Source organism: Pelobates fuscus, chromosome 5, assembly GCF_036172605.1.
Source record: "Pelobates fuscus isolate aPelFus1 chromosome 5, aPelFus1.pri, whole genome shotgun sequence".
In the NCBI taxonomy this organism is placed as follows: Eukaryota; Metazoa; Chordata; class Amphibia; order Anura; family Pelobatidae; genus Pelobates; species Pelobates fuscus.
The window spans coordinates 330,386,179-330,408,746 of NC_086321.1; the positions used below are offsets into that span (position 1 = coordinate 330,386,179).

A 22,568-nucleotide genomic window follows, 5' to 3' on the forward strand; every position below is an offset into this window, starting at 1 on the left:
CAACTACATTAAACTTTAGTGGTTCTAGTGACTACAGTGTCCCTTTAAAATAAACTGGCTCCTAACTTTTTTAGCTGGCTCCTAGATTCCAAACAAATTTGTCAAGCCCTGGTTTAGATCAACAAGCCTTTGTGTACAATCTTCTTTCTTTAAGTTTCATTCAGTGTTGTGAGACAAAAAAAATTTATTGCGGAAAAAGTAGAAATGCAAAAGCAAATGCTATTAATATAAAATACCTACATTTTAACTAGTCACTCCTGTGAACAACAGTATGCCTGCAGCCCAAGGTGTTTCAAAATACTCAGAATACCATAAATGAGATGTATTTACTTCCTATAATAATACAAGTAAGATAGTATTATATGTTGAGTTTATCAGGGGAAATTTTCTTTCTAGTGAAATAGATTTACAGTGTGCCTGCAACATCTGTTGGCTATATTTCAGTTTTGTTCTCAGTCAAGACTCCTTACTATAAAGGTACTAATGATATTAATGTAACGGCTCCAGTGAATTTAATTTACAATGTATTAAAGTGTCACGCTCTAGTTGTGCTGTCACAGAAGCAGTTATCGATTAGACAATGCTTACATAATAAAGTCATGTTTACAGTGATTTCTTTACTGTCAATATTTAGCAGCAGAGAAAGCATAATGGGCCTATGAGACACACACATACAGAAGAAGTTTGAAACAGAGAAATAAACCTTTTGTTGGTTAATAGAGGCCTAAAGAGACATTGAAAAAACAAAAAAAAAACAATTTAAGGACTTCAAAGGTGGGTTGAGAGTGAAACTGGCCAGGCCCAGTAACAGAGAACTGATATGGCTAGTTTTGGTATTTCTCGCAGGAATCATGAGGTGTGGGTGCAATACAGCCTGAGTTCGCAACTTTATAGGTGGTAGGGGGTCCGAAGGATAAGAAGCCAAGGTTTGGTGCAGTTGAATTCATCCAAAATTGTGGGAGCAGAGAGGGAGAGCTAGCCCGAGTCTCTAGCGGAGCTCCAATACTACACATAGGTATCTCCGCTATTCTTTCCTCGTAGAAGAAAGAAACAAGGTAGTAATCCAAGACCCTTCCCCCCCAGCAATTAGACAACACATAATTCTGGGAATCAACTGATTTTATTTTGGCCACACAAGGCTTTTATGCACTGACTCATAGCATGGGGTCTCTACATCAAAATTACAAGGGCTTTTCTCCCAGGATCCTCTGTTTCTGAGAGCTAATGGAGTGAGAAAACTATAATTCAGTTATCTCTCAGATACAGGAAAACATACACAATATTACAATTTCTCATAACAATACATTTTAATCCCACGAAAGTCATTTGACTGAATAGCTTGGATCTGAGTGCCCACTTTGTCGATATAGTGCTCAGATCCCTTCGGTGGTTCGGGAACAATTCAAATTAAGTTTTAACCGGTCAGCCACAAGGTGATCCCCTAAAACAGTTCCTTGGATAATGAGGCAACGACCGGTCATCTTTCGGGGGTTCTCACATGAACACTTACGAATGCTCCCCCTGTTCTGTAGTCCCTGCCTCCCAAACGTCATTCTCGTAACTATTGGGAAGTTGGATGGGCAGCGGTACATGTTTCCCAGGTGCTCATGGGGTCACGTGTCCGAAATATAGTTTCAGGCCATTGACAACCATGTACCGCTGCCTGCGTTCGGGAGACAAAATGGGCCCCAATTCTTGGAGCACGCATGTTCAGTTATATGAACCTTGGCCACACATGGGAAACACTTGCACTAATGATCAATTTGTGGTTAACAGAAAGGCCTGGTCAGTGATTAGAAGGTGCTAACAAGGGAACCACACAGAATTGGTTCGGTAAACAAACAGACAGTCGAACAAAAGGGAATATAAGTGTAGTTAGGGCATCAATTCCGCTACAGAGTAGTTTACCAGGGTGTGTGTCCGAGGAGATGGAAGTAGCCAGCTTGGCCGAAACCAGTTGCAGAGTATGGCCACGTGGCAAATAGACGCTAATTGCGTTGTGGGGCAGGAACAGCTACAGGTACGCAAATGTGATTAAGCATATAGACTCAATAAATGAGCACAGAGCATTCTACCATGATAGGCAGCACTTAAAGAAATAGTGTCCATTATACCCCTCTGCCCTAAGTGTACCATTAAACATGACATAGTAAGAATTGAAAGTGAAGTCAAACACTAAAGTGAGAATTTCAGATTTAAAGGCAAAGTAACTGAACTAGAGGCATAGTTGATTTTATTTATTTTTTTAGTTTAGCTTTTGTTGCCTTAAGTTCAAATTTTACTTTGAAATCCTGACAATTCTCATTTTAGTGACCCTGAAAGTGAATTTATAATATAAGGCCAGAGTAGCCAAAATGAGAGCCTTGACTCCGGCTATTTTAGCTTAAATTTGAAATTTGCGTTAGATTTACCTTGAATTTACACTTTATTGAACAATCCTGTTAATGTTGATTTTTCCATTTCTCATTATTTAGGGCTATGTGGACCATCCGGTTGTGTTTACAGAGGCACCCTGTACTCCTCTCCATGTGAGGCAGATGGTAGCTGAGCTTCTCTTTGAGTGTTACCGGGTTCCCAAAGTATCTTTTGGAATAGATGGATTGTACAGCTTCAACCATAACCATAAATGTCTGTCTCCAGCCAGTGGACTCATCGTCTCATCTGGTTATCACTGCACTCACATACTTCCTGTCTTGAGTGGGAGGTAATATGATATATTTTTTTTGTGGGTGGGGGTTCTTTGGGGTTTTTTTCTGGTGGTGGTGGTGCTGATGATAGTATAAGTATTGAACATTGATATTTACAGATTGGTTTACAAGGTTGTTTACTAAAGTGTGAATTTCAAATTTAAGATCAATGTAGTTGACCCGGACAAATTTCCTAAATCAGCAAAACCAGTTCAGCTACTTTGACCTTCAGTTTAAAGTTCAATTCGAATTCACCCTGAATTTTCACTTTGGATTGAATAACCCTGTCAGTGACAAATACAGTAATTGAGAGTTATTTTGGAGAAATAGTTTAATGGTAAGCAATTTATTTCTGCAGATTCGATGCCAAGAACTGCAAGAGGGTAAATCTTGGTGGTTTTAATGCAGTTACCTATCTTCAACGCTTGCTACACCTTAAGTATCCAGGTCATGTCTCCGCTATCACTCTTAGCCGCGTGGAGGAGATACTCCATGATCACTGCTATGTCCCAGAAGATTACATGGAAGGTAAGCTTTTGTTAGGCTTTTAAAGGGGCACTATAGTCACCAAAACAACTTTAGGTTAATGTAGCAGTTTTGTGTATGGATCAGGTCCCTACTTTCTCACTGCTCAATCCTCTCTCATTTAGGAGTTAAATCACTTTGTTTATACAGCTCTAGCCACACCTCCTTGCATGTGATGTGCACAACCTTCCTAAGCACTTCCTGTAAAGAGACATCTAATGTTTACACTTTCTGTTTAATTTACAGTTTATTATGTCCTGCACTGTTAAAAGCTTGCTAGACCTTACAGGAGCCTCCTGTATGTGATTAAAGTTCAATTTACAGAGCAGAAGATAACAACTTTTAAAGTAAGTTAACATTTGATTTTAAATGAAACCATTTTTTTCATGCAGTTTGCGTCACTGCCAGGGGAGGTGTGGCTAAGGCCTCATGGAGAGAAACAAAAGTGATTTATCTCCGAAATCACAGATAATTGAGCAGTGCGACTTCAGAGGCATGATCTATGCACAAAAACTGCTTCATTAAACTAATGTTGCTTTGGTGGCTATGATGTCCCTTTAAATGTTGTCCAAAGTGGTTTCCTGCTTCAGCACGAATCCCAAGTGTTGGTAGAAAAGAAACAAAAGCAGGGGATCAACAGCTCTCTCGATGGTGTCTAGTGTGGAAATAAGCTGTCTCTAAGGGATGATTTAGGAAAGACAACTTACCCCATCCACTGTGTTCAGCTAATATGCTGTAAATATTTCCTCTCTCTGTCAATCTTCTGTGAGGGCTGTAAGGACAGAGGGTAAGTTTTCTCTTCTATAGCCTCTTGCAGAAAGAGCCCGCTCACCATTAAAGGAACACTATATGGTCATGAACACAAACATGTATACCTGACCCTATAGTGTTAAAGCCACCATCTAGCCCCCTTGACCTCCTCCTGCCTCCCTAAATAGAGTACAATCTTACTTGTATTCAAGTCTGAAGCTGCTGTCTCTGTCTCTGTCTGCCTCAGACCTGCCTGCAAACATAATCAGAAGTGGTGGTCTGAACCAAACACAATGCTTCCCCATACGATTGGCTCAGACTGTCAAGGAGGCAGATCAGGCGCACAGCCAGAACAAATCAAACTCATCCCTAGCCAATCGGCATCTCCTCATAGCAATGAACTGAATCAGTGCATATCTATGAGGAAAGTTCATATCTATGAATGTTGTGATGCACACTAGGCAGACTGCTTAAGAAAGCAGCTTTAGCAGCCATCTAAGGAGTGGCCCGGGGAGTTATCACTAGGCTGTAATGTAAACACTGCATTTTCCCTGAAAAGACAGTGTTTAGAGCAAAAGGCCTGCAGGGAATGATTCTACTCACCAGAACAAATGCAATAGGCTGTAGTTTTTTGGGGGACTATAATGTCCCTTTAACACTAGAATGGGGACTTTGCCCCTGCACACCCCTGATGTCCCAAGGTATGCATGTTTGCATTCTGTTCTTGATCGTAAAGGCTTTGTAACTATACAGCACTGCTATTCCAGTCACATGGAAGGGAAAAAAATAAATTATAATAAAAATAAGTTGGTTTTAAGTGGCCGGAACCAATTGACCTTCCTTTGTTACACATTAAAAATCTTGTGTGCTCCCTTCCATCCCAGTGATTTGAGTTTGACCATCTTTCCCAAAGTAGTCAGTAAACTGTTGTAATATTAGTTAACAGAGCTTTAAACCATTTTATTGTGTATAACAGAACTCCAGAAATGGCGGTGCCCATTTTACTATGAAGAGAACGTGCACAAGATGCAGCTGCCATTTTCCAATAAGCTCCTGGGCAGCGTCGTACCATCAGAGGAGAAGCAGGAACGTAGGCAGCAACAGCTAAGACGTCTGCAAGAACTGAATGCACGGCGTAGGGAGGAGAAACTGCAACAGGACCAAGAGCGACTGGACCGGCTACTCTATGTACAGGTAACTGATTGTGCTTGCATCAATTAAAGTGATGTGAGGTGTGTGTGTGTTTATGTGTTTTTTTTTTTGTTTTTTTTAAATATTGGCAAAAAAAAAAAATTAAAGGGACACTATAGTCACCAGAACCAGTAATCTATTTGTTCTGGTGTTTTATAGCCTGTCCCTGCAGGTTTAGCAATGTAAATACTGTATTTAACTTGTACTGCCTTGTAATACCTCTAGTGTCTGTCACTCACTCAGACTGCCACTAGAGAGACTTCCTGTGTTGGGTCCTGCAGTTTTTGCAGGACATATGTTCAGTGTATCCACGCTTTGTATGGAGAAGCTGATCATTTCCCATAGAGATGCATTGAGTCAAAGTATCTCTATGATCTTTATGACAGTCCATACATGTAAAGCACTTCAGCTTGAATGCTGTGCTTTATGAGTGCGGCGTTGTCATTTAAGGCTACATGATTGACACTGCCGGTGGGCTATATTTAGCAACAGTGAATTTTACAAATCGCCTCCTTTCAATAATGAGAGCTGGGTCAGGTGTTACAAGCAATTTGCAGTAATGAAAAGTGATTTTGGTGCTTATACATCCCCTTACATTAATAAGGTGCCAGACCAGAAAAACAAATTAGTGAGAATAGGTATATACTAATACAGATTATGGCCAAGCATACACAGTAATAGTTAATATATCAATGAATGGAGAATTTGAAATATTCACATATTTCACAGTACATTGCAAAACATCCATCCCACATAATCTTGTATGCATTTTTGTGTAGGAGCTCTTGGAGGATGGACAGGTGGAGCAATTCCATAAGGCCTTGGTAGAATTGAACATGGACTCTGCCGAAGAGCTGCAGTCTTACATCCATAAACTAAATATAGCTGTGGAACAGGGCAGACAGAGAGTGCTGACCGAGGCTATGGACTGCAAGCCACAGGTGGGTACTGACCATTGAGTCTGTTTTTCAGAGCTTCCCAGGATTCCTGGGATTTGTCTCTCTCCGTGCTAACGTGTGTTCGTTTGCTATGTCACAGACCCCAGAAACGATGGGAGGTGAACAGGATGACATGGAGGGTATTTCCGAGCTGGATCCTATGTATTCTGAGGATCAAGGGGAGACTGAGAAGGCAGCACCCAATGTCCAGGTACTATCTTCGAAGAGTGTATTCCAGAGATACAATATATGTTACAACAATTGGTGATAAACTGTGCCTTATGGTGAAACTTAGTGATGTGATATAGAATACCTTTTTATAGTGTGGTATACGTGTGTGTGTGTGTGTGTATTTATATATATATATATATATATATATATATATATATATATATATATATATATATATATATATATATATATATATATATATTCGGTGAATAGATCCTTAAGAGAAAAACACAAATAAAACAGATACTAGTGCAATATGTCACTTTAAGTGTGTATCCTATATAAATATTTAAAAGAAGACTAACTTGCACTTTTCTGAGCTATTTAGAGCTCTGCTTTTTTTGCTTGGAAGGTACAATCCCCGTCTCTGGATGTGTGAAGATCCTCCAGATGGTGTACGGTAGTGTTCCAATATATAAACAATAAAACAGAAGTGGAAACTTTGGTGTAGTTTGTCAATCTCAGAAATAAAAAGGTAAAACACAGTATCCTACTTACTATTTATAGAGCAAACACTTGCTCTGGTGCTGTACAGCTTGGGTGGTATAATCCCCACCTGTAAAATCCATATGGAACACAATATTGTCAATAAAAAAAAAATAGGGGGCAGCAATCTCACACTTAACGCGTTTCTCCCAGTAGGGCTTCCTCAGAAGTGTCCAGAGATAGACAACCTTCAGCATGCTACATGTTGTGGACTACTTTTCTCCTTTTCCTTTACCAACATTATAGCTGTATAAGCATTGTGGGAAATGTAGTTTACAACATCCGAAGTGCCATAGGTTGCTTATACCTGCTGTATACTTGGATATGTGCATGTCTTTGTATTTCAGACTTATTTGTTTGCTGATTCTTTGTTTTGTTTTGTTTCATCAATTTATTTTTCTGTCCTTCTCAGGCAGTGTTTAATATTGCACAGTTCCACCAGATGTACCTTGGGACAGAACGAATCCGTGTGCCTGAGATCCTCTTCCAACCTTCACTGATTGGGGAGGACCAAGCCGGCCTGGCAGAGACCATGCACTATGTCCTTAACCAGTAAGCGTGCACATCTTGAAGATGGTTTATATAAGCTTTTCATAGACACATCTGCAGCACAGTCAACAAATTAGTCTAAACAGATCAGCATTCATGTCAATTTACTGGCATTTTAAGGGGTTTATTAGGCTTTGCTTTGTGCTCAGACACATGCTGATGATTACGTGTAATAAAAGCAATGACTTAAAAAACGAGCATCAAATTATTTTGCTAGAGTTCTCCGTTACTGTGTACTGCCAGTATTTGTAATCTGTAAAAAAATTTGGAATGAAAGCAGTTCAGCTTGTTTTTGTTTACTGCTGTCAACTCTGCTGAGATTACAAGGCACGGGTAGAAATTATTGTGAAGTAATGAATATTGTGTGGTTCTTTCTGCCTCTTCAGGTATCCCCATAATGTACAGCTAGAACTTGTGAAAAATGTCTTCCTGACTGGGGGCAATGTGATCTATCCAGGATTTCGGGACAGAATGGTGAAGGAGCTATTGCAGATGAGGCCCTTTGGTTCCTTTTTTCAGGTACAAAGATACTGTGGAGAACTTAGTATGAATAGACCTGCTGTGTTCTCCCACGGATTCTATTGATGCCTAGTTCTGTTTTCACAGAGTAATGTAGATGAATATTTTCCAAAATCAAAACTGTCACGAACGCACCCTACTCCAAGAGTTGTGGTGGTGAAAGGGTTAAAGCTCACTATTTGTCTGCACTAGACCGGAAATAATGCCAAAATCCCCCTTTTAACACCACCCACACTTAAACATAATAATATAACTATTACTATCTTAACGCTGCCACCACCAAGACAATTTATAAATGGGGTGCCTTGGTCCCCCAGTTAAATCAACAATAAAAACTCACCAAATATTACTTAGCACATTATCTATGTAATTGCAAAAATACTAACTAGTCTCTTCAGGTAACGTGATTCTTAACCAGACAAAGGCAGAACTTAATAAATGAATGTTTATTATGAGCAAAAAATGGTCACAGTGCATATAAAAATATATGATAAACAAATTATTTACACCAACAGCAGATAAAAACAAAAAGGATAAAATACAGAAGTCTTAATTACTCACTTAGGTTTTTCAAAGTACAACTTCTGTCCAGGGGGTCTCTGGCAAGGAAAGATGGTGATTCACTCAAAATTAGATCTTGGCCCCAAGCAAGTACACCACCACCCTTCAGGATCACAGGAGATATACCCTGTGGATTATCACACCTCACCCAGGGGTGGAGCCAAGGCGTACCTATAGTGATTCTAAGTGACCACCTCCTTTGTTCCAGAAACAACAAGCCAAATATAAACGTTTGGTTTTATCTCCTCTACTGTACTTGCCACAGAAATAATAATTGCCTCTATGAATTTTATTGTTTTCCCATTCCATAGACATGTTGCATGCCCCGCCCACAATTCAATAGGACAGACATCACAACTCCTGCCACACGGTTGAAGTTGTGCAACTCATGTTTAGGCTTAATTAAGAGATTGGGCTTGTCCCATTCCAAATATAATAAAAATGAGGCTTAATTACTAACCTGTGGGTAAGTATTAATGTTTCACTTGGATAAGATATTGGAACACAAGGATCTTCATCAAACTAATCCCGTTACCATATCAAGAGGATTGAACTATCCTTTACAAGGTACATGCCAAATGGATGAAGAGACATTCAGACTTTTTCCAAGTGTAGAACCTCACACCTCGCAGAGTCTTAATTACTTCCCGTCCATGTAGTAAAATCCTTTTCACATTCCTATGCCATTCATACTACCCCTTCTTTCATCTGACCTCTGTGAGGGTTCCGGCTTCAAAAGATGTAACCCCTGTTGACCTCAGCGATAGCATCTCTGTAATTTGTGCCATTTACTACACAAATTACATTAAAGGATAATATTTCATAGTGTAATAATAAATTATGAACCCTTGCCGCGACAAAAACCTTTTCATAATAAATTAGTTAATGTTTCAAAATATGCACCACTGTGTTTACTAAGAAGGGGAAATGAAAAATGTTTATAGGGCAATAAGTACAAGTAGCACTTTGCTATTTCCAAACCATATTTTTTTTCCAAAATGAATGCAAGTTACATTGTAACACTGATATCTGTCAGGTATCCCTGAATATTGAACTTGGGGTATTTTGACTCTTTTCATGCAACCATTTTACCACCAATCTATGCCAAATAATAAAAATAAAAATTGGTAATTTTTTTGACACACATAGCAATTTAAGAATACAAAAATAGATCAGCAAGGCACTCCTCCTGAATTTCTATAGACAAAAATAAAAAACTGCCTAGGTGCAATCCCGCGTACCAAATATACAATAATAAATAAAGGGAGCACACTAGGACTTTTAAACAGTGGAAAAAATGGTCTTTACTGTATCAAATCATAATACAAATCCTGTGTAAAAGAATCAACGTTTCGACCCTCCTGGGGTCTTTATCAAGATCACAGTGAAACATACTTGGCGTGTACAATATATACATTTAAGAGCAATAACGCTTACCAATCAGAAGATCAGACAGCCGAAAAGCTGAGGAACCCGGAAGTGAGGAAGCCACGTGAGGAGTGCATACGTAAACGTGCATGTGACCTGGTTGCGAGGCAACCTAACAAGCCATGTCTATACTCAAGTGAGAAGATCCGGTAGCCGGCGAGCCGGGGTACCCGGAAGTAGAGAAACCACGTGGAACACCTGACCTGCACAGACGTGCATGTGACCGGGTTGCTATGCAACCAAACAAACAGTGCAAATATACCTATCCCCGACAGAAACGGAGAATAGGACATAAACAACAATGAAGGAGGACAAGATCATATAAGACCCCACGATATAGATGATCTATCAGTGACATACAGGTGCAAAGGTGCAAAAAAATATATCAACAGTGAACAGTGTGTGAAAAAAATAGACTCTAAAAAAATAAAAGACAGATCACATAAATATCTGGGGAGCAGTAAACTAAACTGCAAACATACAAAACATATCATATGGAATAGTATACCAAATATTTCTATATACACTGAAATTGGTCCAGATTAGAAAAATTACTTTATATTATAAGAATATATGTCAATGTGGTGCTAGTTAAAGGAGAAGCATCAGATACCATCCTCTCAGTTACTGAGTGTGGGAGGGAGATAATCTACCATCCAGTATGAAATCCACTTCCTCTTACTAGGCATGAGCCTCTGTAGGGTATATACTTATCAAGTATCCGCCATGCCATATCAACTGGCAGTATCAACATCCCACACCTATAGAGTCATGATAATCTATCTAACATAAAAAGAACAAAGCAAAACAGGTGCAAGCGATGACTAGTATTTCTGCCCCATGAAGTACATGGTATATGTCATAAATAGAATCACTCCTTTTCCAAGTCTGTGCAAACAGACACAGAAAAGAAGAAAAAAGTATCAAAGAATATCCTTTTCCAAGTCTGTGCAAACAGACACAGAAAAGAAGAAAAAAGTATCAAAGAATATCAACAAACTGAAAAATGTCAGAGAAATGTCCGAAGCCTGTGGACGTAACAAACAATACTCTAGAGAAACATCGAGAGGACAAGATGTTCATTTAGTCCTTTTAGGGGTTACTGTATTTAATTTGTGGATCCAGTAGGCTTCACGCTGGAGTAGTAACTTAGACCTGTCTCCTCCTCTTGGTGGGCTCGGGACATGGTCAATCGCTATAAACCGAAGAGTCGGTAGATAGTGTTGTGCTGATAGGAAATGTTTGGCCACTGGTTTATCCGTTCTTTGATCCCTAAAGGCAGTAGTTATCCCCGAGCGATGTCCCCTGATCCGATCTCTTAAGGTCATGTCGGTTTTCCCAACGTAAGATAGTCCGCATGGGCATGTAATCATGTATACCACATGTGTGGTCCTACATGAGATATAGTGGTTAATAGGAATCCGTTTTCCACTGTGGGGATGAGCAAATGTGTAGCAGCCCTTTTTTTGGATTTTAGGCAATAGAGCATAACATTGTCGAGGGTCCAGTAGAATTTTAAATTTTGCACCAGTAGAATTTTAAGAATACATGTACGGATAACTTTAAGGGTTACTGCCAAAGAACACCCCAATATGTGTTCAGCAACATCTCCTGAGTTCAGTGATGCCACCCATGTATAGGTGTATCGGATTCTCTGGGGGCTAAAAGACCTTATTTGGAGGGTGTGCATTCCAGTTTTCCAGCTGGTCATCATGCACCCATGTCCTATATGGGACATTTTTGAAGCTGGCCAATTGAATTTACCCCCATCAAACCATATATTTTTGAAAAGTAGACACTCTAGGGTATTTCAAATGGTTTTTTTTTGTTTTTGTTTTTTAACACTTTCTGTGCACTAATTCTACAGATTGGTTTGCTGGGCCAAACTGCCATTTCACCGATATCATCAGTATAATACATTTTATTGCTCTAAAATTATCATATTTGTGTAGAGTAATATCTCACGAGTAGAACCGTACCCCTCAAGTACAGGTTTTGTGGTGATTTGAAAAGTTACAGGGTCAAACATAAGATTTGCCAATTTCTGTTTTTGTAAATTATTTGCCAGATTGGCTATGTTGCCTTTGAGACGGTATGGCAGCCCAGAAATGAAAATGAACCACACTATGACATACCATTTGAAAAATTAGACAACCCAGGATATTCACAATGGGGTATGTCCAGTCTTTTGTAGTAGCCACTTAGTCACAAACATTTGGCAAAGTTAGCATTCATATTTGTTTTTTGCTTTTTTTTTTTTTTTTACACAAAACCTGCACTTTTACTGGTCATTTCATAGTCTTGATAAGTTTTACTAATTTAGAACACTCATATTTGTATTCAGCGAAGTCTTCCGCATATAACAATACCCCCCATGTACAGGTTTTATGGTGTTTTGGAAAGTTGCTGTTTAAATATAGGGCTTGCTAATTAAATTCTCTCGACTGTCTGCCTGGGTTGTCAGGCAGGTCCCTTATTAATAAAATCAAATAATTATGTACAGTAATACCCCGAAAATTCGCATTTCTGAATCTGCGGCTTAACGAATTCACATATTTTTTTCCTCTGGTCCAGTAGATGTAATCCGTAGATTTTTTTTTTTTTTTTTCGTGACCTGCTGCGAGGAAGTGAGGTGACACGCAATGACGTTGCTTGCTCCCAGGACCAGGTAAGTGCATGGAATAGGGGAGGGGGGTGAAATCTTTATCATGGACTCACTAATAGTGATTCCATGATAAAGATTTCACCCCCTTATTAAAGTTATTTTCTCTCCCGGACAGTAATGTTGTCTGTCCAAAATGTGCGCATTTTCAAAATTCGCGGGGGTTATTATGGATAGTTAATAGTTAAATATATATGTAGAATTGTGTGTGTGTGTGTGTGTGTGTGTGTGTGTGTGTATATATAGTGATCACATGGCCCTGGAGGGCCTCGGTGGACGGAGCTGCTGTAGGGAGATTGCTGGGGTCTCGGGCAGTGTCGTCGACCCCCCCCTTCCCCCGACTGGGATCGCCGGTCCAGGTGAGTCCAGGGGGGATTTTTGTTGGATGTACCCAGTACGTCCACGGTCGGGAAGGTGTTAAAAGCAGGTCTTGACAAATTTGTTCAGAATCTAGGAGCCAGCTAAAAAAAACAGGAACACATTTTTTAAAAAACAATTTTAATTTTTAACAAGAAAAATGCAATTCTTAAGGGACACTATAGACACCAGAACAACTACAGCTTAATGTAGTTGTTCAGGTGTCTCTAGCTTGTACCTGCAGACTTTTCAATGTAAACACTGAATTTTCAGAGAAAAATTTGTATGAGGAGATGCTGATTGGCACATTGCGCAATATCCTCCCTTAGCTGAGGTCATAAAGACTGATTATTTCAGCTATGGAGGCAGGACCAGCTGTGGCAAAACTAGCATGGTGTGGGAAAAAAGGCGAGTAGAAACATCTTTCAGGTGCGATTGGAGGGGGACAGGTACCCAAACAGACACACGCACACTCTCTGACTGGGGCGCCCACACTCTCTGACTGGGGCGCCCACACACACACTGACAGAGACACAGAAGCACACACTGACAGAAACACACGTGCGCGCACACACTTGACTGACAGAGACAGAGAAACACACATGCGCACACACTGACAGAGACAGAGAAACACACATGCGCACACACTGACAGAGACAGAGAAACACACATGCGCACACACTGACACACAGAAACACACATGCGCACACATACTTGACTGACAGAGAAACACACGTGCGCGCACACACTTGACTGACAGACAGAGAAACACACATGCGCGCACACTTGACTGAAGAGACACGGAAACACACATGCGCACACACACTTGACTGACAGAGACACAGAAACACACACACACAAATTATTTTAATTGAAAAGCACCCAGCCTCCTTACCATTGGGAGAGCTGAATGGATATTTCCCTGCGGTCCAGAGGGGCTGCTCTCTCTTCCTGGTAGCAGTAATATATCTGCTGCTCCTTCGCTCCCTGTAGTGATGCCAGGGCCGGACTGACGTCATATTTCGGCTCCCGGCATCATTATACAGCGTGCGAGTGAGCTGAGAGACTTAAAGGGCCGACTTAAAGGGCTGACATCCCAGACGCTCGGGTGAAATTTCTAGTCGCCACGGCAACCTGGCGCATTGGATTTGTAAAGCCCTGGTTTTTGTACAGCCTGCTATAGTGCTCTGGTTCCAGGAGTTCCCTGGAGCCCTCTCATGCACCAGAGTATGCCACCGCCTTTTCTGTAGCCATAATCTCCTGCACTGAGCTAAGCCCAACGGTGCAGAGAGAAGCTCATTGACTGAGCACATACAGCCGATGCTCTCAGCTAGTGAGCCAGCCCTGCAAGGTTGGGCTTTGCTCTGTGTTTAAGCTTGTGAGTGCACCAGGGCACAGCTGGCACCATAACCACCACAGCATGCTGTAGAGTTTATAGCACGTGGAGTGTTCCTTTTAACGGTTTGTAAACATTTAATTGAGTTTATCCAATTCATGGGATACAATCTGTCTTGAAATTTACTTATTTATTGTTTTATCTCAAACTTTGGATAGAGCTGTTATTGCTGATCAATATAACTGCCATATTATTGGCTGACTTTATTTTTGTTTTATCACTAATTGTTGCCTCTTAACTTGTTCTTCTTTTTTTGTAAAATGTAGTTTTTATGTTTTGATTCTCATTGTTCCCAGGTTTCTGTGGCTTCTAATCCAGCCCTTGATGCTTGGCATGGAGCATCCGATTGGGCATTGGGGAATGTGGAGGGGGAAGATGGTTGGATTAGTCGAGCTGAATATGAGGAAAAGGGGGGTGAATACTTGAAAGAGCACTCTGCCTCAAACCGATACACAGCTATCCACCTTCCCAAACCTGCACCCCGCAGCACTGCTGCACCCACCGTTCAGGAGACCGAGACTGCTCCCCAAATTCTTATGACTACTGCTGAGTAAGCAGTTAGATCACTTGATTCCAAAGCGACTGACCAGTCACTCTAAGAGGCATCATTCACTGAGCTCTTCAAACCCTTTCTTTTGTGGCAGTTCAATAAAATAAATCTCCATAGACTTGGCTTTGCCTTTGCCACCGGAAGTAATCGGACGATATGAAGAGTGGGAGCTGCACACCGTAAAGGTACACAGTTGCAAATAAATGAAACGCAATGATGGTCTTAGTACGCACACTGTGCCTTGAAGCAGAGCATTTCTAAAGAACATACAATCTAATTCTAGATCATTTAAAGCAGTGCTCCCCAACCTTTTTATCGCCGCGGACCGGTAAACGTTTGATAATTTTTCCGTGGCCCGCTTGTTTTGATTTAATAAGACAAAAAAAAAACAGTCACATATATTAAAAAAACACGCAGACACGTACATGGTCAGAAAATCACAAACACAGTCACATAAAGACATAGACTCAAAATTGTGTGTATGTGTGTGTGAGCGGTGCAGTGTGTATGTGAGGGTGGCAGTGTGTGTGTGTTTGGGGCGGTGTGTGTATGGGGGGCAGTGTTTGTGGGGCAGTGTGTGTAGTGTGTGTATGGGGGCAGTGTTTGTGGGGCAGTGTGTGCAGTGTGTCTATGGGGGCAGTGTTTGCGGGGCAGTGTGTGTATGGGGGCAGTGTTTGTGGGGCAGTGTGTGTATGGGGCAATGTGTGTAGTGTGTGTATGGGGCAGTGTTTGTGGGGCAGTGTTTGTGGGGCAGTGTGTGTATGGGGCAGTGTGTGCAGTGTGTCTACGGGGGCAGTGTTTGCGGGGCATTGTGTGTAGTGTGTGTGCGGGGCATTGTGTGTAGTGTGTGTGCGGGGCATTGTGTGTAGTGTGTGTATGGGGCAGTGTGTGTAGTGTGTTTATGGGGCAATGTGTGTAGTTTGTGTATGGGGCAGTGTTTGTGGGGCAGTGTGTGTAGTGTGTGTATGGGGGCAGTGTTTGTGGGGCAGTGTGTGCAGTGTGTCTATGGGGGCAGTGTGTGTATGGGGGCAGTGTGTGTATGGGGCAATGTGTGTAGTGTGTGTATGGGGCAGTGTTTGTGGGGCAGTGTGTGTATGGGGCAGTGTGTGCAGTGTGTCTATGGGGGCAGTGTTTGCGGGGCAGTGTGTGTAGTGTGTTTATGGGGCAATGTGTGTAGTTTGTGTATGGGGCAGTGTTTGTGGGGCAGTGTGTGTAGTGTGTGCATGGGGGCAGTGTTTGTGGGGCAGTGTGTGTAGTGTGTGTATGGGGCAATGTGTGTAGTGTTTGTGGGGCAGTGTGTGTGTGGGGCAGTGTGTGTATGGGGCGTAAGGAGGGTAGGGAGGCTTTTTTTTAATTTATTTAATTAAACTTAATATATTCAGGTCCCCCCTCCCTCCTCTCCCCCCTCTCCCCCCTCTTACCTTTACTGGGAGGAGGGGGGACATTTCTTTGTCCCTGGTGGTCCGGTGGGGATTCCCTGGTGGTCCGGTGGTGGTGAGATGAACTCTAGCCCAGTTACAGGGCTAGAGTTCACTCTCGCGAGATTTGGAGCGTTGCCGTGGTTACCGTGGCAACGCTCCAAATCTCGCAAGAGGAGGACCCGGAGGAGCTGCAGGTAAGAGCTCCCGGGTCCTCTCTCACTCCCTCCCCTGCCGGCTGTCAGCACAGTGCCTGCGGACCGGGGAGGGAGATCTCTGATCTCCCCTCCGGTCCGCAGGCACATTGCAGGGCTGGCACTTGGGCAATGCCAGCCCTGCATTAGCCGGCAGGCTCGCACACCCCTGGGCGGCCCGGTACCGTTTGATCCACGGACCGGTACCGGTCCGCGGCCCGGGGGTTGGGGAACACTGATTTAAAGAAAGGCGTAAGGGAAAGTCTGGGTGTTGTCCACTATAAGTACACTTTCCAAAATATGCCAGGTCTTCTGCATTTTACTGAATAAACCATGAATTGTGCTTTTTCAACTGAAACAGCTAGACGCACTAGGAAATCCCATGAAGAAGAACGGAATCTCCATGCAAACAGTCAGTGAACAGATTAAAGGAATCTGACCTGCAGCAAACCAGTGGTTTAGTTCTCACTTGAAATTGAAGACATCATCACAAAATAACTGGTTTGGTGGGCCAGAGATAGAGAACTAATTTATATGTATTTTTTATTCAAGTGTATTTTTGATAATAAAAGACTGTAAATTAAGCTGTAGCTTTTATTCTGTATTGTTGTGGATCTTACAGTTAGCACTCGTTGTATAAAAAAGGGGATACAACATGTTTTGTTTTGTTTTTTTGTGTGTGTGTTTTTTTTGGTGTCTATCCTGAACTTCTCTCTGATTTTGGTTTTCCACAAAACAACCTTGCCTTTTGCTGCGTGGAGTGGTAGTTTCTGTAAATTCTACATGTGTCCAGTAGAGGGAGCAGAAGCCTGTATCTCCCAGTTGTTGTTTTGATTTATGTAATCTTCAAGCTCTGATAAGTTCAAATTTGTAGGAAAACAGAATGTAACATAAAGGAGGCCTTTAAATTTGGCTATTCATTCTGTAACTCAAATTGCCCATAAATGTATGGATGACATTCAATTTTACTGTATGTGTATAGACTATGGGGAAATATAAGCACCACAACTAAGACATGATGTGGTGTTAACGGTACTAACAGGCTTATGACACCTCTTTCCCTTCTGGGTCAAAACGTTTTTAAGCAGTTTAATCAAAACCAGGGGTTTCTTAAGACAGGGGCTTATTGTAGACCTTTCCACCTCCTGTTTTAGATTTTTTTGCTATAGCAATAATAAATACATAATTATAATACAAAATAGGTAGATCATCTCAACACAACATATACAAGGAGTTTAAGTGGTAATGTTGGTTAAGGGTGCCTTCAAACAGAGCAGAACTCCACCTTACCTTTACTGGTTTCATCTACTCATCTTTTTATACCCATTTGTGACATTATTATTTTTTGTGTGCTCTTCCCGCAGTATTGGATAATATTGGCCCTCTGTAAATAATGATTTAATTTTTGTGCTGCTAGAATGGTAGATCTTGGTTTTCATTAACAGCAGATGGCGACATTTAAACCATGAATAACTGGTATTTTCTGCAATCCCCATAAATTCTTTGTTGGTGGGGTGTCATTAAGGAATGTAATATATGTACTTGAATGCATATTGCTGTATGCATAACTTTTTAAAAACTTGAAAATATGTCCGCTCTAGAACTGCCTCCCTTTCCATGCTGAGTAGTTCAGAGCAATGTCAGGTATTGTGTATTACATTGACAAATATTTCATTTCAGAATATTTAAATACATTAATAATGTAAAATTCTGGTTATACACACTAGGCCTTGAGGGTCGCAGGTTCAATGCCCAGCAGAGTATCCTTCCGAGGTAGATAAAATGAGTACCGTTAAATTGGGTAATAGTAAAATCCCCTGGATGTTGGTCAAAAGTTATACTTGAAACCAGTGTGATCTGATTGTACCTTTCCTGGTTAACTGCTTAAGGAAGGGGGGCATGCTATGCTGTCTTTGGGGACCCAGCTCTAAACGCCGGCGGGCGGCATAGTACCTCATATTTATGTAATATTTTTACATAATTAAGTCCTTTTAAACCAGGCAGAAAGTCCAGAGAATTTAATTTGCTAGCACTATATTTAACCCTTAAACACTTTCCAAGACCCCATAAAACATGTACATAGGGGGTACGGTTTTACACGTGAGACTTTGCTGAATACAAATATATGTATTTTATTGCAGTAAAAGCAGACAATATTATGACATTCACAGTTAAAATGTCATGCAGAACTAAAAAAAAATAATTTCTTAATTTCTCAAATATTTTATTCATATTAAATTATGTTTTTTAGCTAAATATTTGATGTTAAATGAAAGCCCTATTTTCTGGATATAATTATATCTAATAAGTGTTGGTGCACTTAATATTAAGAGATGAATTACAGTTGAACAGACATATAGTCAAATTCCAGGTTTTGTTTACGTTTTTTAGTTTGATCAAAACGTGTACATTTGGCTCAGCCCTTAAGGGGTTAAAGTTTTTATTATTATTATTATTATTATTCAAGTCTCACTCTACTCTACGGTGTTAAGTTTTCAGTTTAAAACATATTTGCGATTATGGATTCCTGCCTTAAAGGTACTGGGGATTGTAAATCCAATGAGTTAGTCTTAAAAACAAGTACATTTTAAACTGAAGCATCCCAACAGTAAAAAAAAAAAAAAAAATACCTCTGCAGGCACTGTGCTCAGAATACAATGGAAGGTAGTAATAGTAATATAACCTATGCATTGTCAATGTTGGTCAATATGTTTCACTTTTAAACACAATTGCCATTGTGTTGTATCATAACTGATGTTGCTCTGATAATTGCACTAATCCCTACAGTTGCTATCAGAATAGGATGGGATGTTTTAACAGAGGGGTTTAGGTGTGTAATAAAGTTTAATCTGGAGAGCTAGTCCAGATTAATACAATTGGAATATTTCCTGCTGCACTTCTACAGGCAAGATACAACAAGCCCACCCTAGGCCAGTCCAGAAAGAGACTCCACCCATGAGGAGCATCCCATTCTCTTCTGTGCATTCTGATATAATTCCATGAACTACTGACCAACTTTGTGGCATGTGTTGGATTGTACATTTAAGTGCACATTGAAAAGGCAAATGGTAAACAATTCTTGATTATCGATAGGTCCTTCATTTTGAAGCTGATGGTTAGATTATGTAGTATAACGTAAGAATTATATTTTTCCATTTTCTTTTTCCCCAATCTCAGACCTGAATTTAATGGGTTTTTTTTTTTTTTTTTTTTTTAAATGATTCAATACTGTCAGAAAAAAACTTTGCAAATTATTTATCTACAGAAGTCACCATTAAGGACCAAACTTCTGGAATAAAATGGAATCATGACATGTCACACATGTCGTGTCCTTAAGGGGTTAAAGGGACACTATAGTCCACAAAACAACTACAGCTTGTTGTATTTGTTCTGGTGAGTAGAATCATTCCCTTTTGGCATTTTGCAGTAAACACTGTCTTTTCAGATAAAATGCAGTGTTTACATTACAGCCTAGGGATACCTCCACTGGCCACTCCTCAGATGGCTACTAGAGGTGCTTCCTGTGGGAGTGCTGCACAGTGTGCAGCACTGACATTCAGTGCCTGCACCCTCTTCATGTAGACACTGAACATACCTCATAGAGATGCATTGATTCAGTGCATCTCTATGAGGAGATGCTGATAGGCCAGGATTATGTTTGGCTTGTGCTGGGTCTTCCCCTGATCTGTCTTCTTGACAAGCATAGCCAATCCAATGCTTTCCTATGGGAAAGCATTGTGGTTGGCTGAGGACACCACTTCTGATGATTTCAACCAAGCAGACAGATCAGGGGCAGAACCAGCAGCAGACTGGGATACAGATAAGATAATACTATTTTTAGAAAGGGTAAGGAGGCAGAAGGGCTAGAAGGTCCATAGGAATTCTAGTAGCTAACTAATTTGGAATTTTTTTCTAACAGCATTGAATCATTTGGAAGGCTTATTAAATGAAAGCCTTAGTTTGTGTGTTCTGTAATAAAATGAATTCTGATCTCCATGCACCTCTCTTTCAGCACACAAGAAGTGTACTCCCACAAGTGTAAGAGGTAATGCTTGAGTTCCATTTGCAATGCATGGTGTCTGCCTTTTAATGGTGTCTGCAAATATTATCTACACATTATGCTGATGGAACAGCTACCAAATGTATAGATAAAGCACATGCGTTAGAAATACAATTACATTCCCATATGTTTTTTTTTGTGTGCGTGAAATCTCATCTATTAACACACTGTATTAGATAAGATTTGCAGATTGAAACAGACTAATAGATTATAAAACTATAAATTGTCTATCAACAAATTATTATAGATCAGAATCTAAAATAATTCAGGTAACATGCATTCAGCTTCCACCTGTTGGTGAGCCTGATAGATGAGCTTAAGGAATGGGTATGAGAGCAGGTTGCACAGTGTCTTATTTTCCAAAAGGGAGTGTTTTGTGGGGGTTTTTTTGTTTGTTTTTTTTTTTTTATAAACCCTCCTACCAATCCTCTCCTTTCCACCCACATACCAACTGTTCCGCACACTTTTAAAGTTTTCCCTCCTACACTCCAATATGTAAATAATTAGACGCTAGAATAATTTGTATGAACGCTGACACTTTTTTTTTATTATTATTTTACTTTTGTTGAATATACCAAGCAATAACAGGGTAGTGCATATATAAATAAATAAATTTATAAAGATGTCGCTTTTTATCAGATACTCAGGAGTTTTTTGTGAAATAGGAAACGGAGTATAATTAACAGGTACATTTCATATATTAGGCCAAACTTGCTGAATTAGAAAAAAAAAACTAAAAAACTAAACATCAAGTGACAATTTTCCAATTGTTACTTTCTTAAAATTTGCAATTCGGTTGTCAATTCTTTAAGCAATATTTTCTACTGAAGGTGCACATGCATTGTGAGGACCTAACTGCAGTGCAGTTCAGAAGCAAACACCTCCATGATTCCTTCCAATGACTGGGTCAAACCTTGCCCATACATCCCTATTGAGGCCTACGGCTATGACCGGTGTAAGGCTTGGGTACCCACGCTGGCAAAATTGAAACATTTATGAAAAATGAATCACCAAAGTTTAATCAAAATTTGATTTGGGGAGTTGTAAATAATTTTTTGACACCCTGTATTAGGTTCCCTCTTAAAATAGCACTCCAAGCACCATAAGCATTGCAGCACGCTGTAGTGGTTATGGTGACAGGAGTGCCCTTGTCAAGCCCTTTTAGAAAAATTTGACTTCTTGCCTGGGGTCTTCAAGGAGCCACTACTTTGATGGAGAGCTGGAAACTTTAGTAATCTTTCTGGGGTATTGCCTGGCTAGCTCATTGGCTTAGTGACAGCTGATCGCTCTCAGCCATCAAACTAAGCCCTGCACCAATGGGCTTAGCTCACACAGCTGGTGGACCCTAGGTAAGAACTGAAACCATTCTAAAATGGTTTGACTACTTAAAATGTGTGGCTGTCAGGGAAATCCCAGCACTGCATCCTACAAGTTCTAGTGTTTATGGTGCTTAGAGTGTTCGTTTAACCCCTTAAGGACTGAGCCAAATGTACACGTGAACAGAACAAAACGTAAACAAAACCTGGCATTTGCGCTATATGTCTGTCCAACCGTAATTCACCTCTTTCATATTAAATGCACCCCCCCTTATTATATATCATTTTATTCAGGGGAAACAGGGCTTTCATTTAATATCAAATATTTAGCTATGAAACCTAATTTAATATGAAAACAATGGGAGAAAATAAGAATTTGTTAGTTCTACATGACATTATAACTGTCAATGTCATAATACTGTTTGCTTTTACTGCAATAAAATACACATATTTGTATTCAGCAAAGTCTCATGTGTAAAACAGTACCCCCTATGTACAGGTTTTATGGTGTTTTGGGAAGTTACAGGGTCAAATATAGCGTGTTACATTTGAAATTGAAATTTGCCAGATTGGTTACGTTGCCTTTGAGACTGTATAGCAGCCCAGGAAATAAATTTACACCCATAATGGCATACCATTTGCAATAGTAGACAACCCAAGGTATTGCAAATGGGGTATGTCCAGTCTTTTTTAGTAGCCATTTGGTCACAAACACTGGCCAAAGTTAGCATTAGTATTTGTTTGTGTGTG

At 40.4% G+C, this 22,568-nt stretch overlaps 1 protein-coding gene across 1 annotated transcript in view; it reads left to right on the forward strand.

Annotated features, from left to right (window-relative positions):
• The window catches only part of ACTR5 (actin related protein 5), a 29,766-nt gene extending 14,648 nt beyond the window's left edge, over window positions 1-15,118 (forward strand). The window contains exons 2-9 of the mRNA XM_063453251.1: window positions 2,475-2,704; window positions 3,046-3,215; window positions 4,939-5,156; window positions 5,933-6,094; window positions 6,192-6,302; window positions 7,221-7,360; window positions 7,744-7,876; window positions 14,577-15,118. Coding sequence (XP_063309321.1) covers window positions 2,475-2,704; window positions 3,046-3,215; window positions 4,939-5,156; window positions 5,933-6,094; window positions 6,192-6,302; window positions 7,221-7,360; window positions 7,744-7,876; window positions 14,577-14,834 — 1,422 coding nt within the window. The 3' untranslated portion in view covers window positions 14,835-15,118. The remainder of the gene's footprint in view (window positions 1-2,474; window positions 2,705-3,045; window positions 3,216-4,938; window positions 5,157-5,932; window positions 6,095-6,191; window positions 6,303-7,220; window positions 7,361-7,743; window positions 7,877-14,576) is intronic.
• Window positions 15,119-22,568: the final 7,450 nt, after the last annotated feature.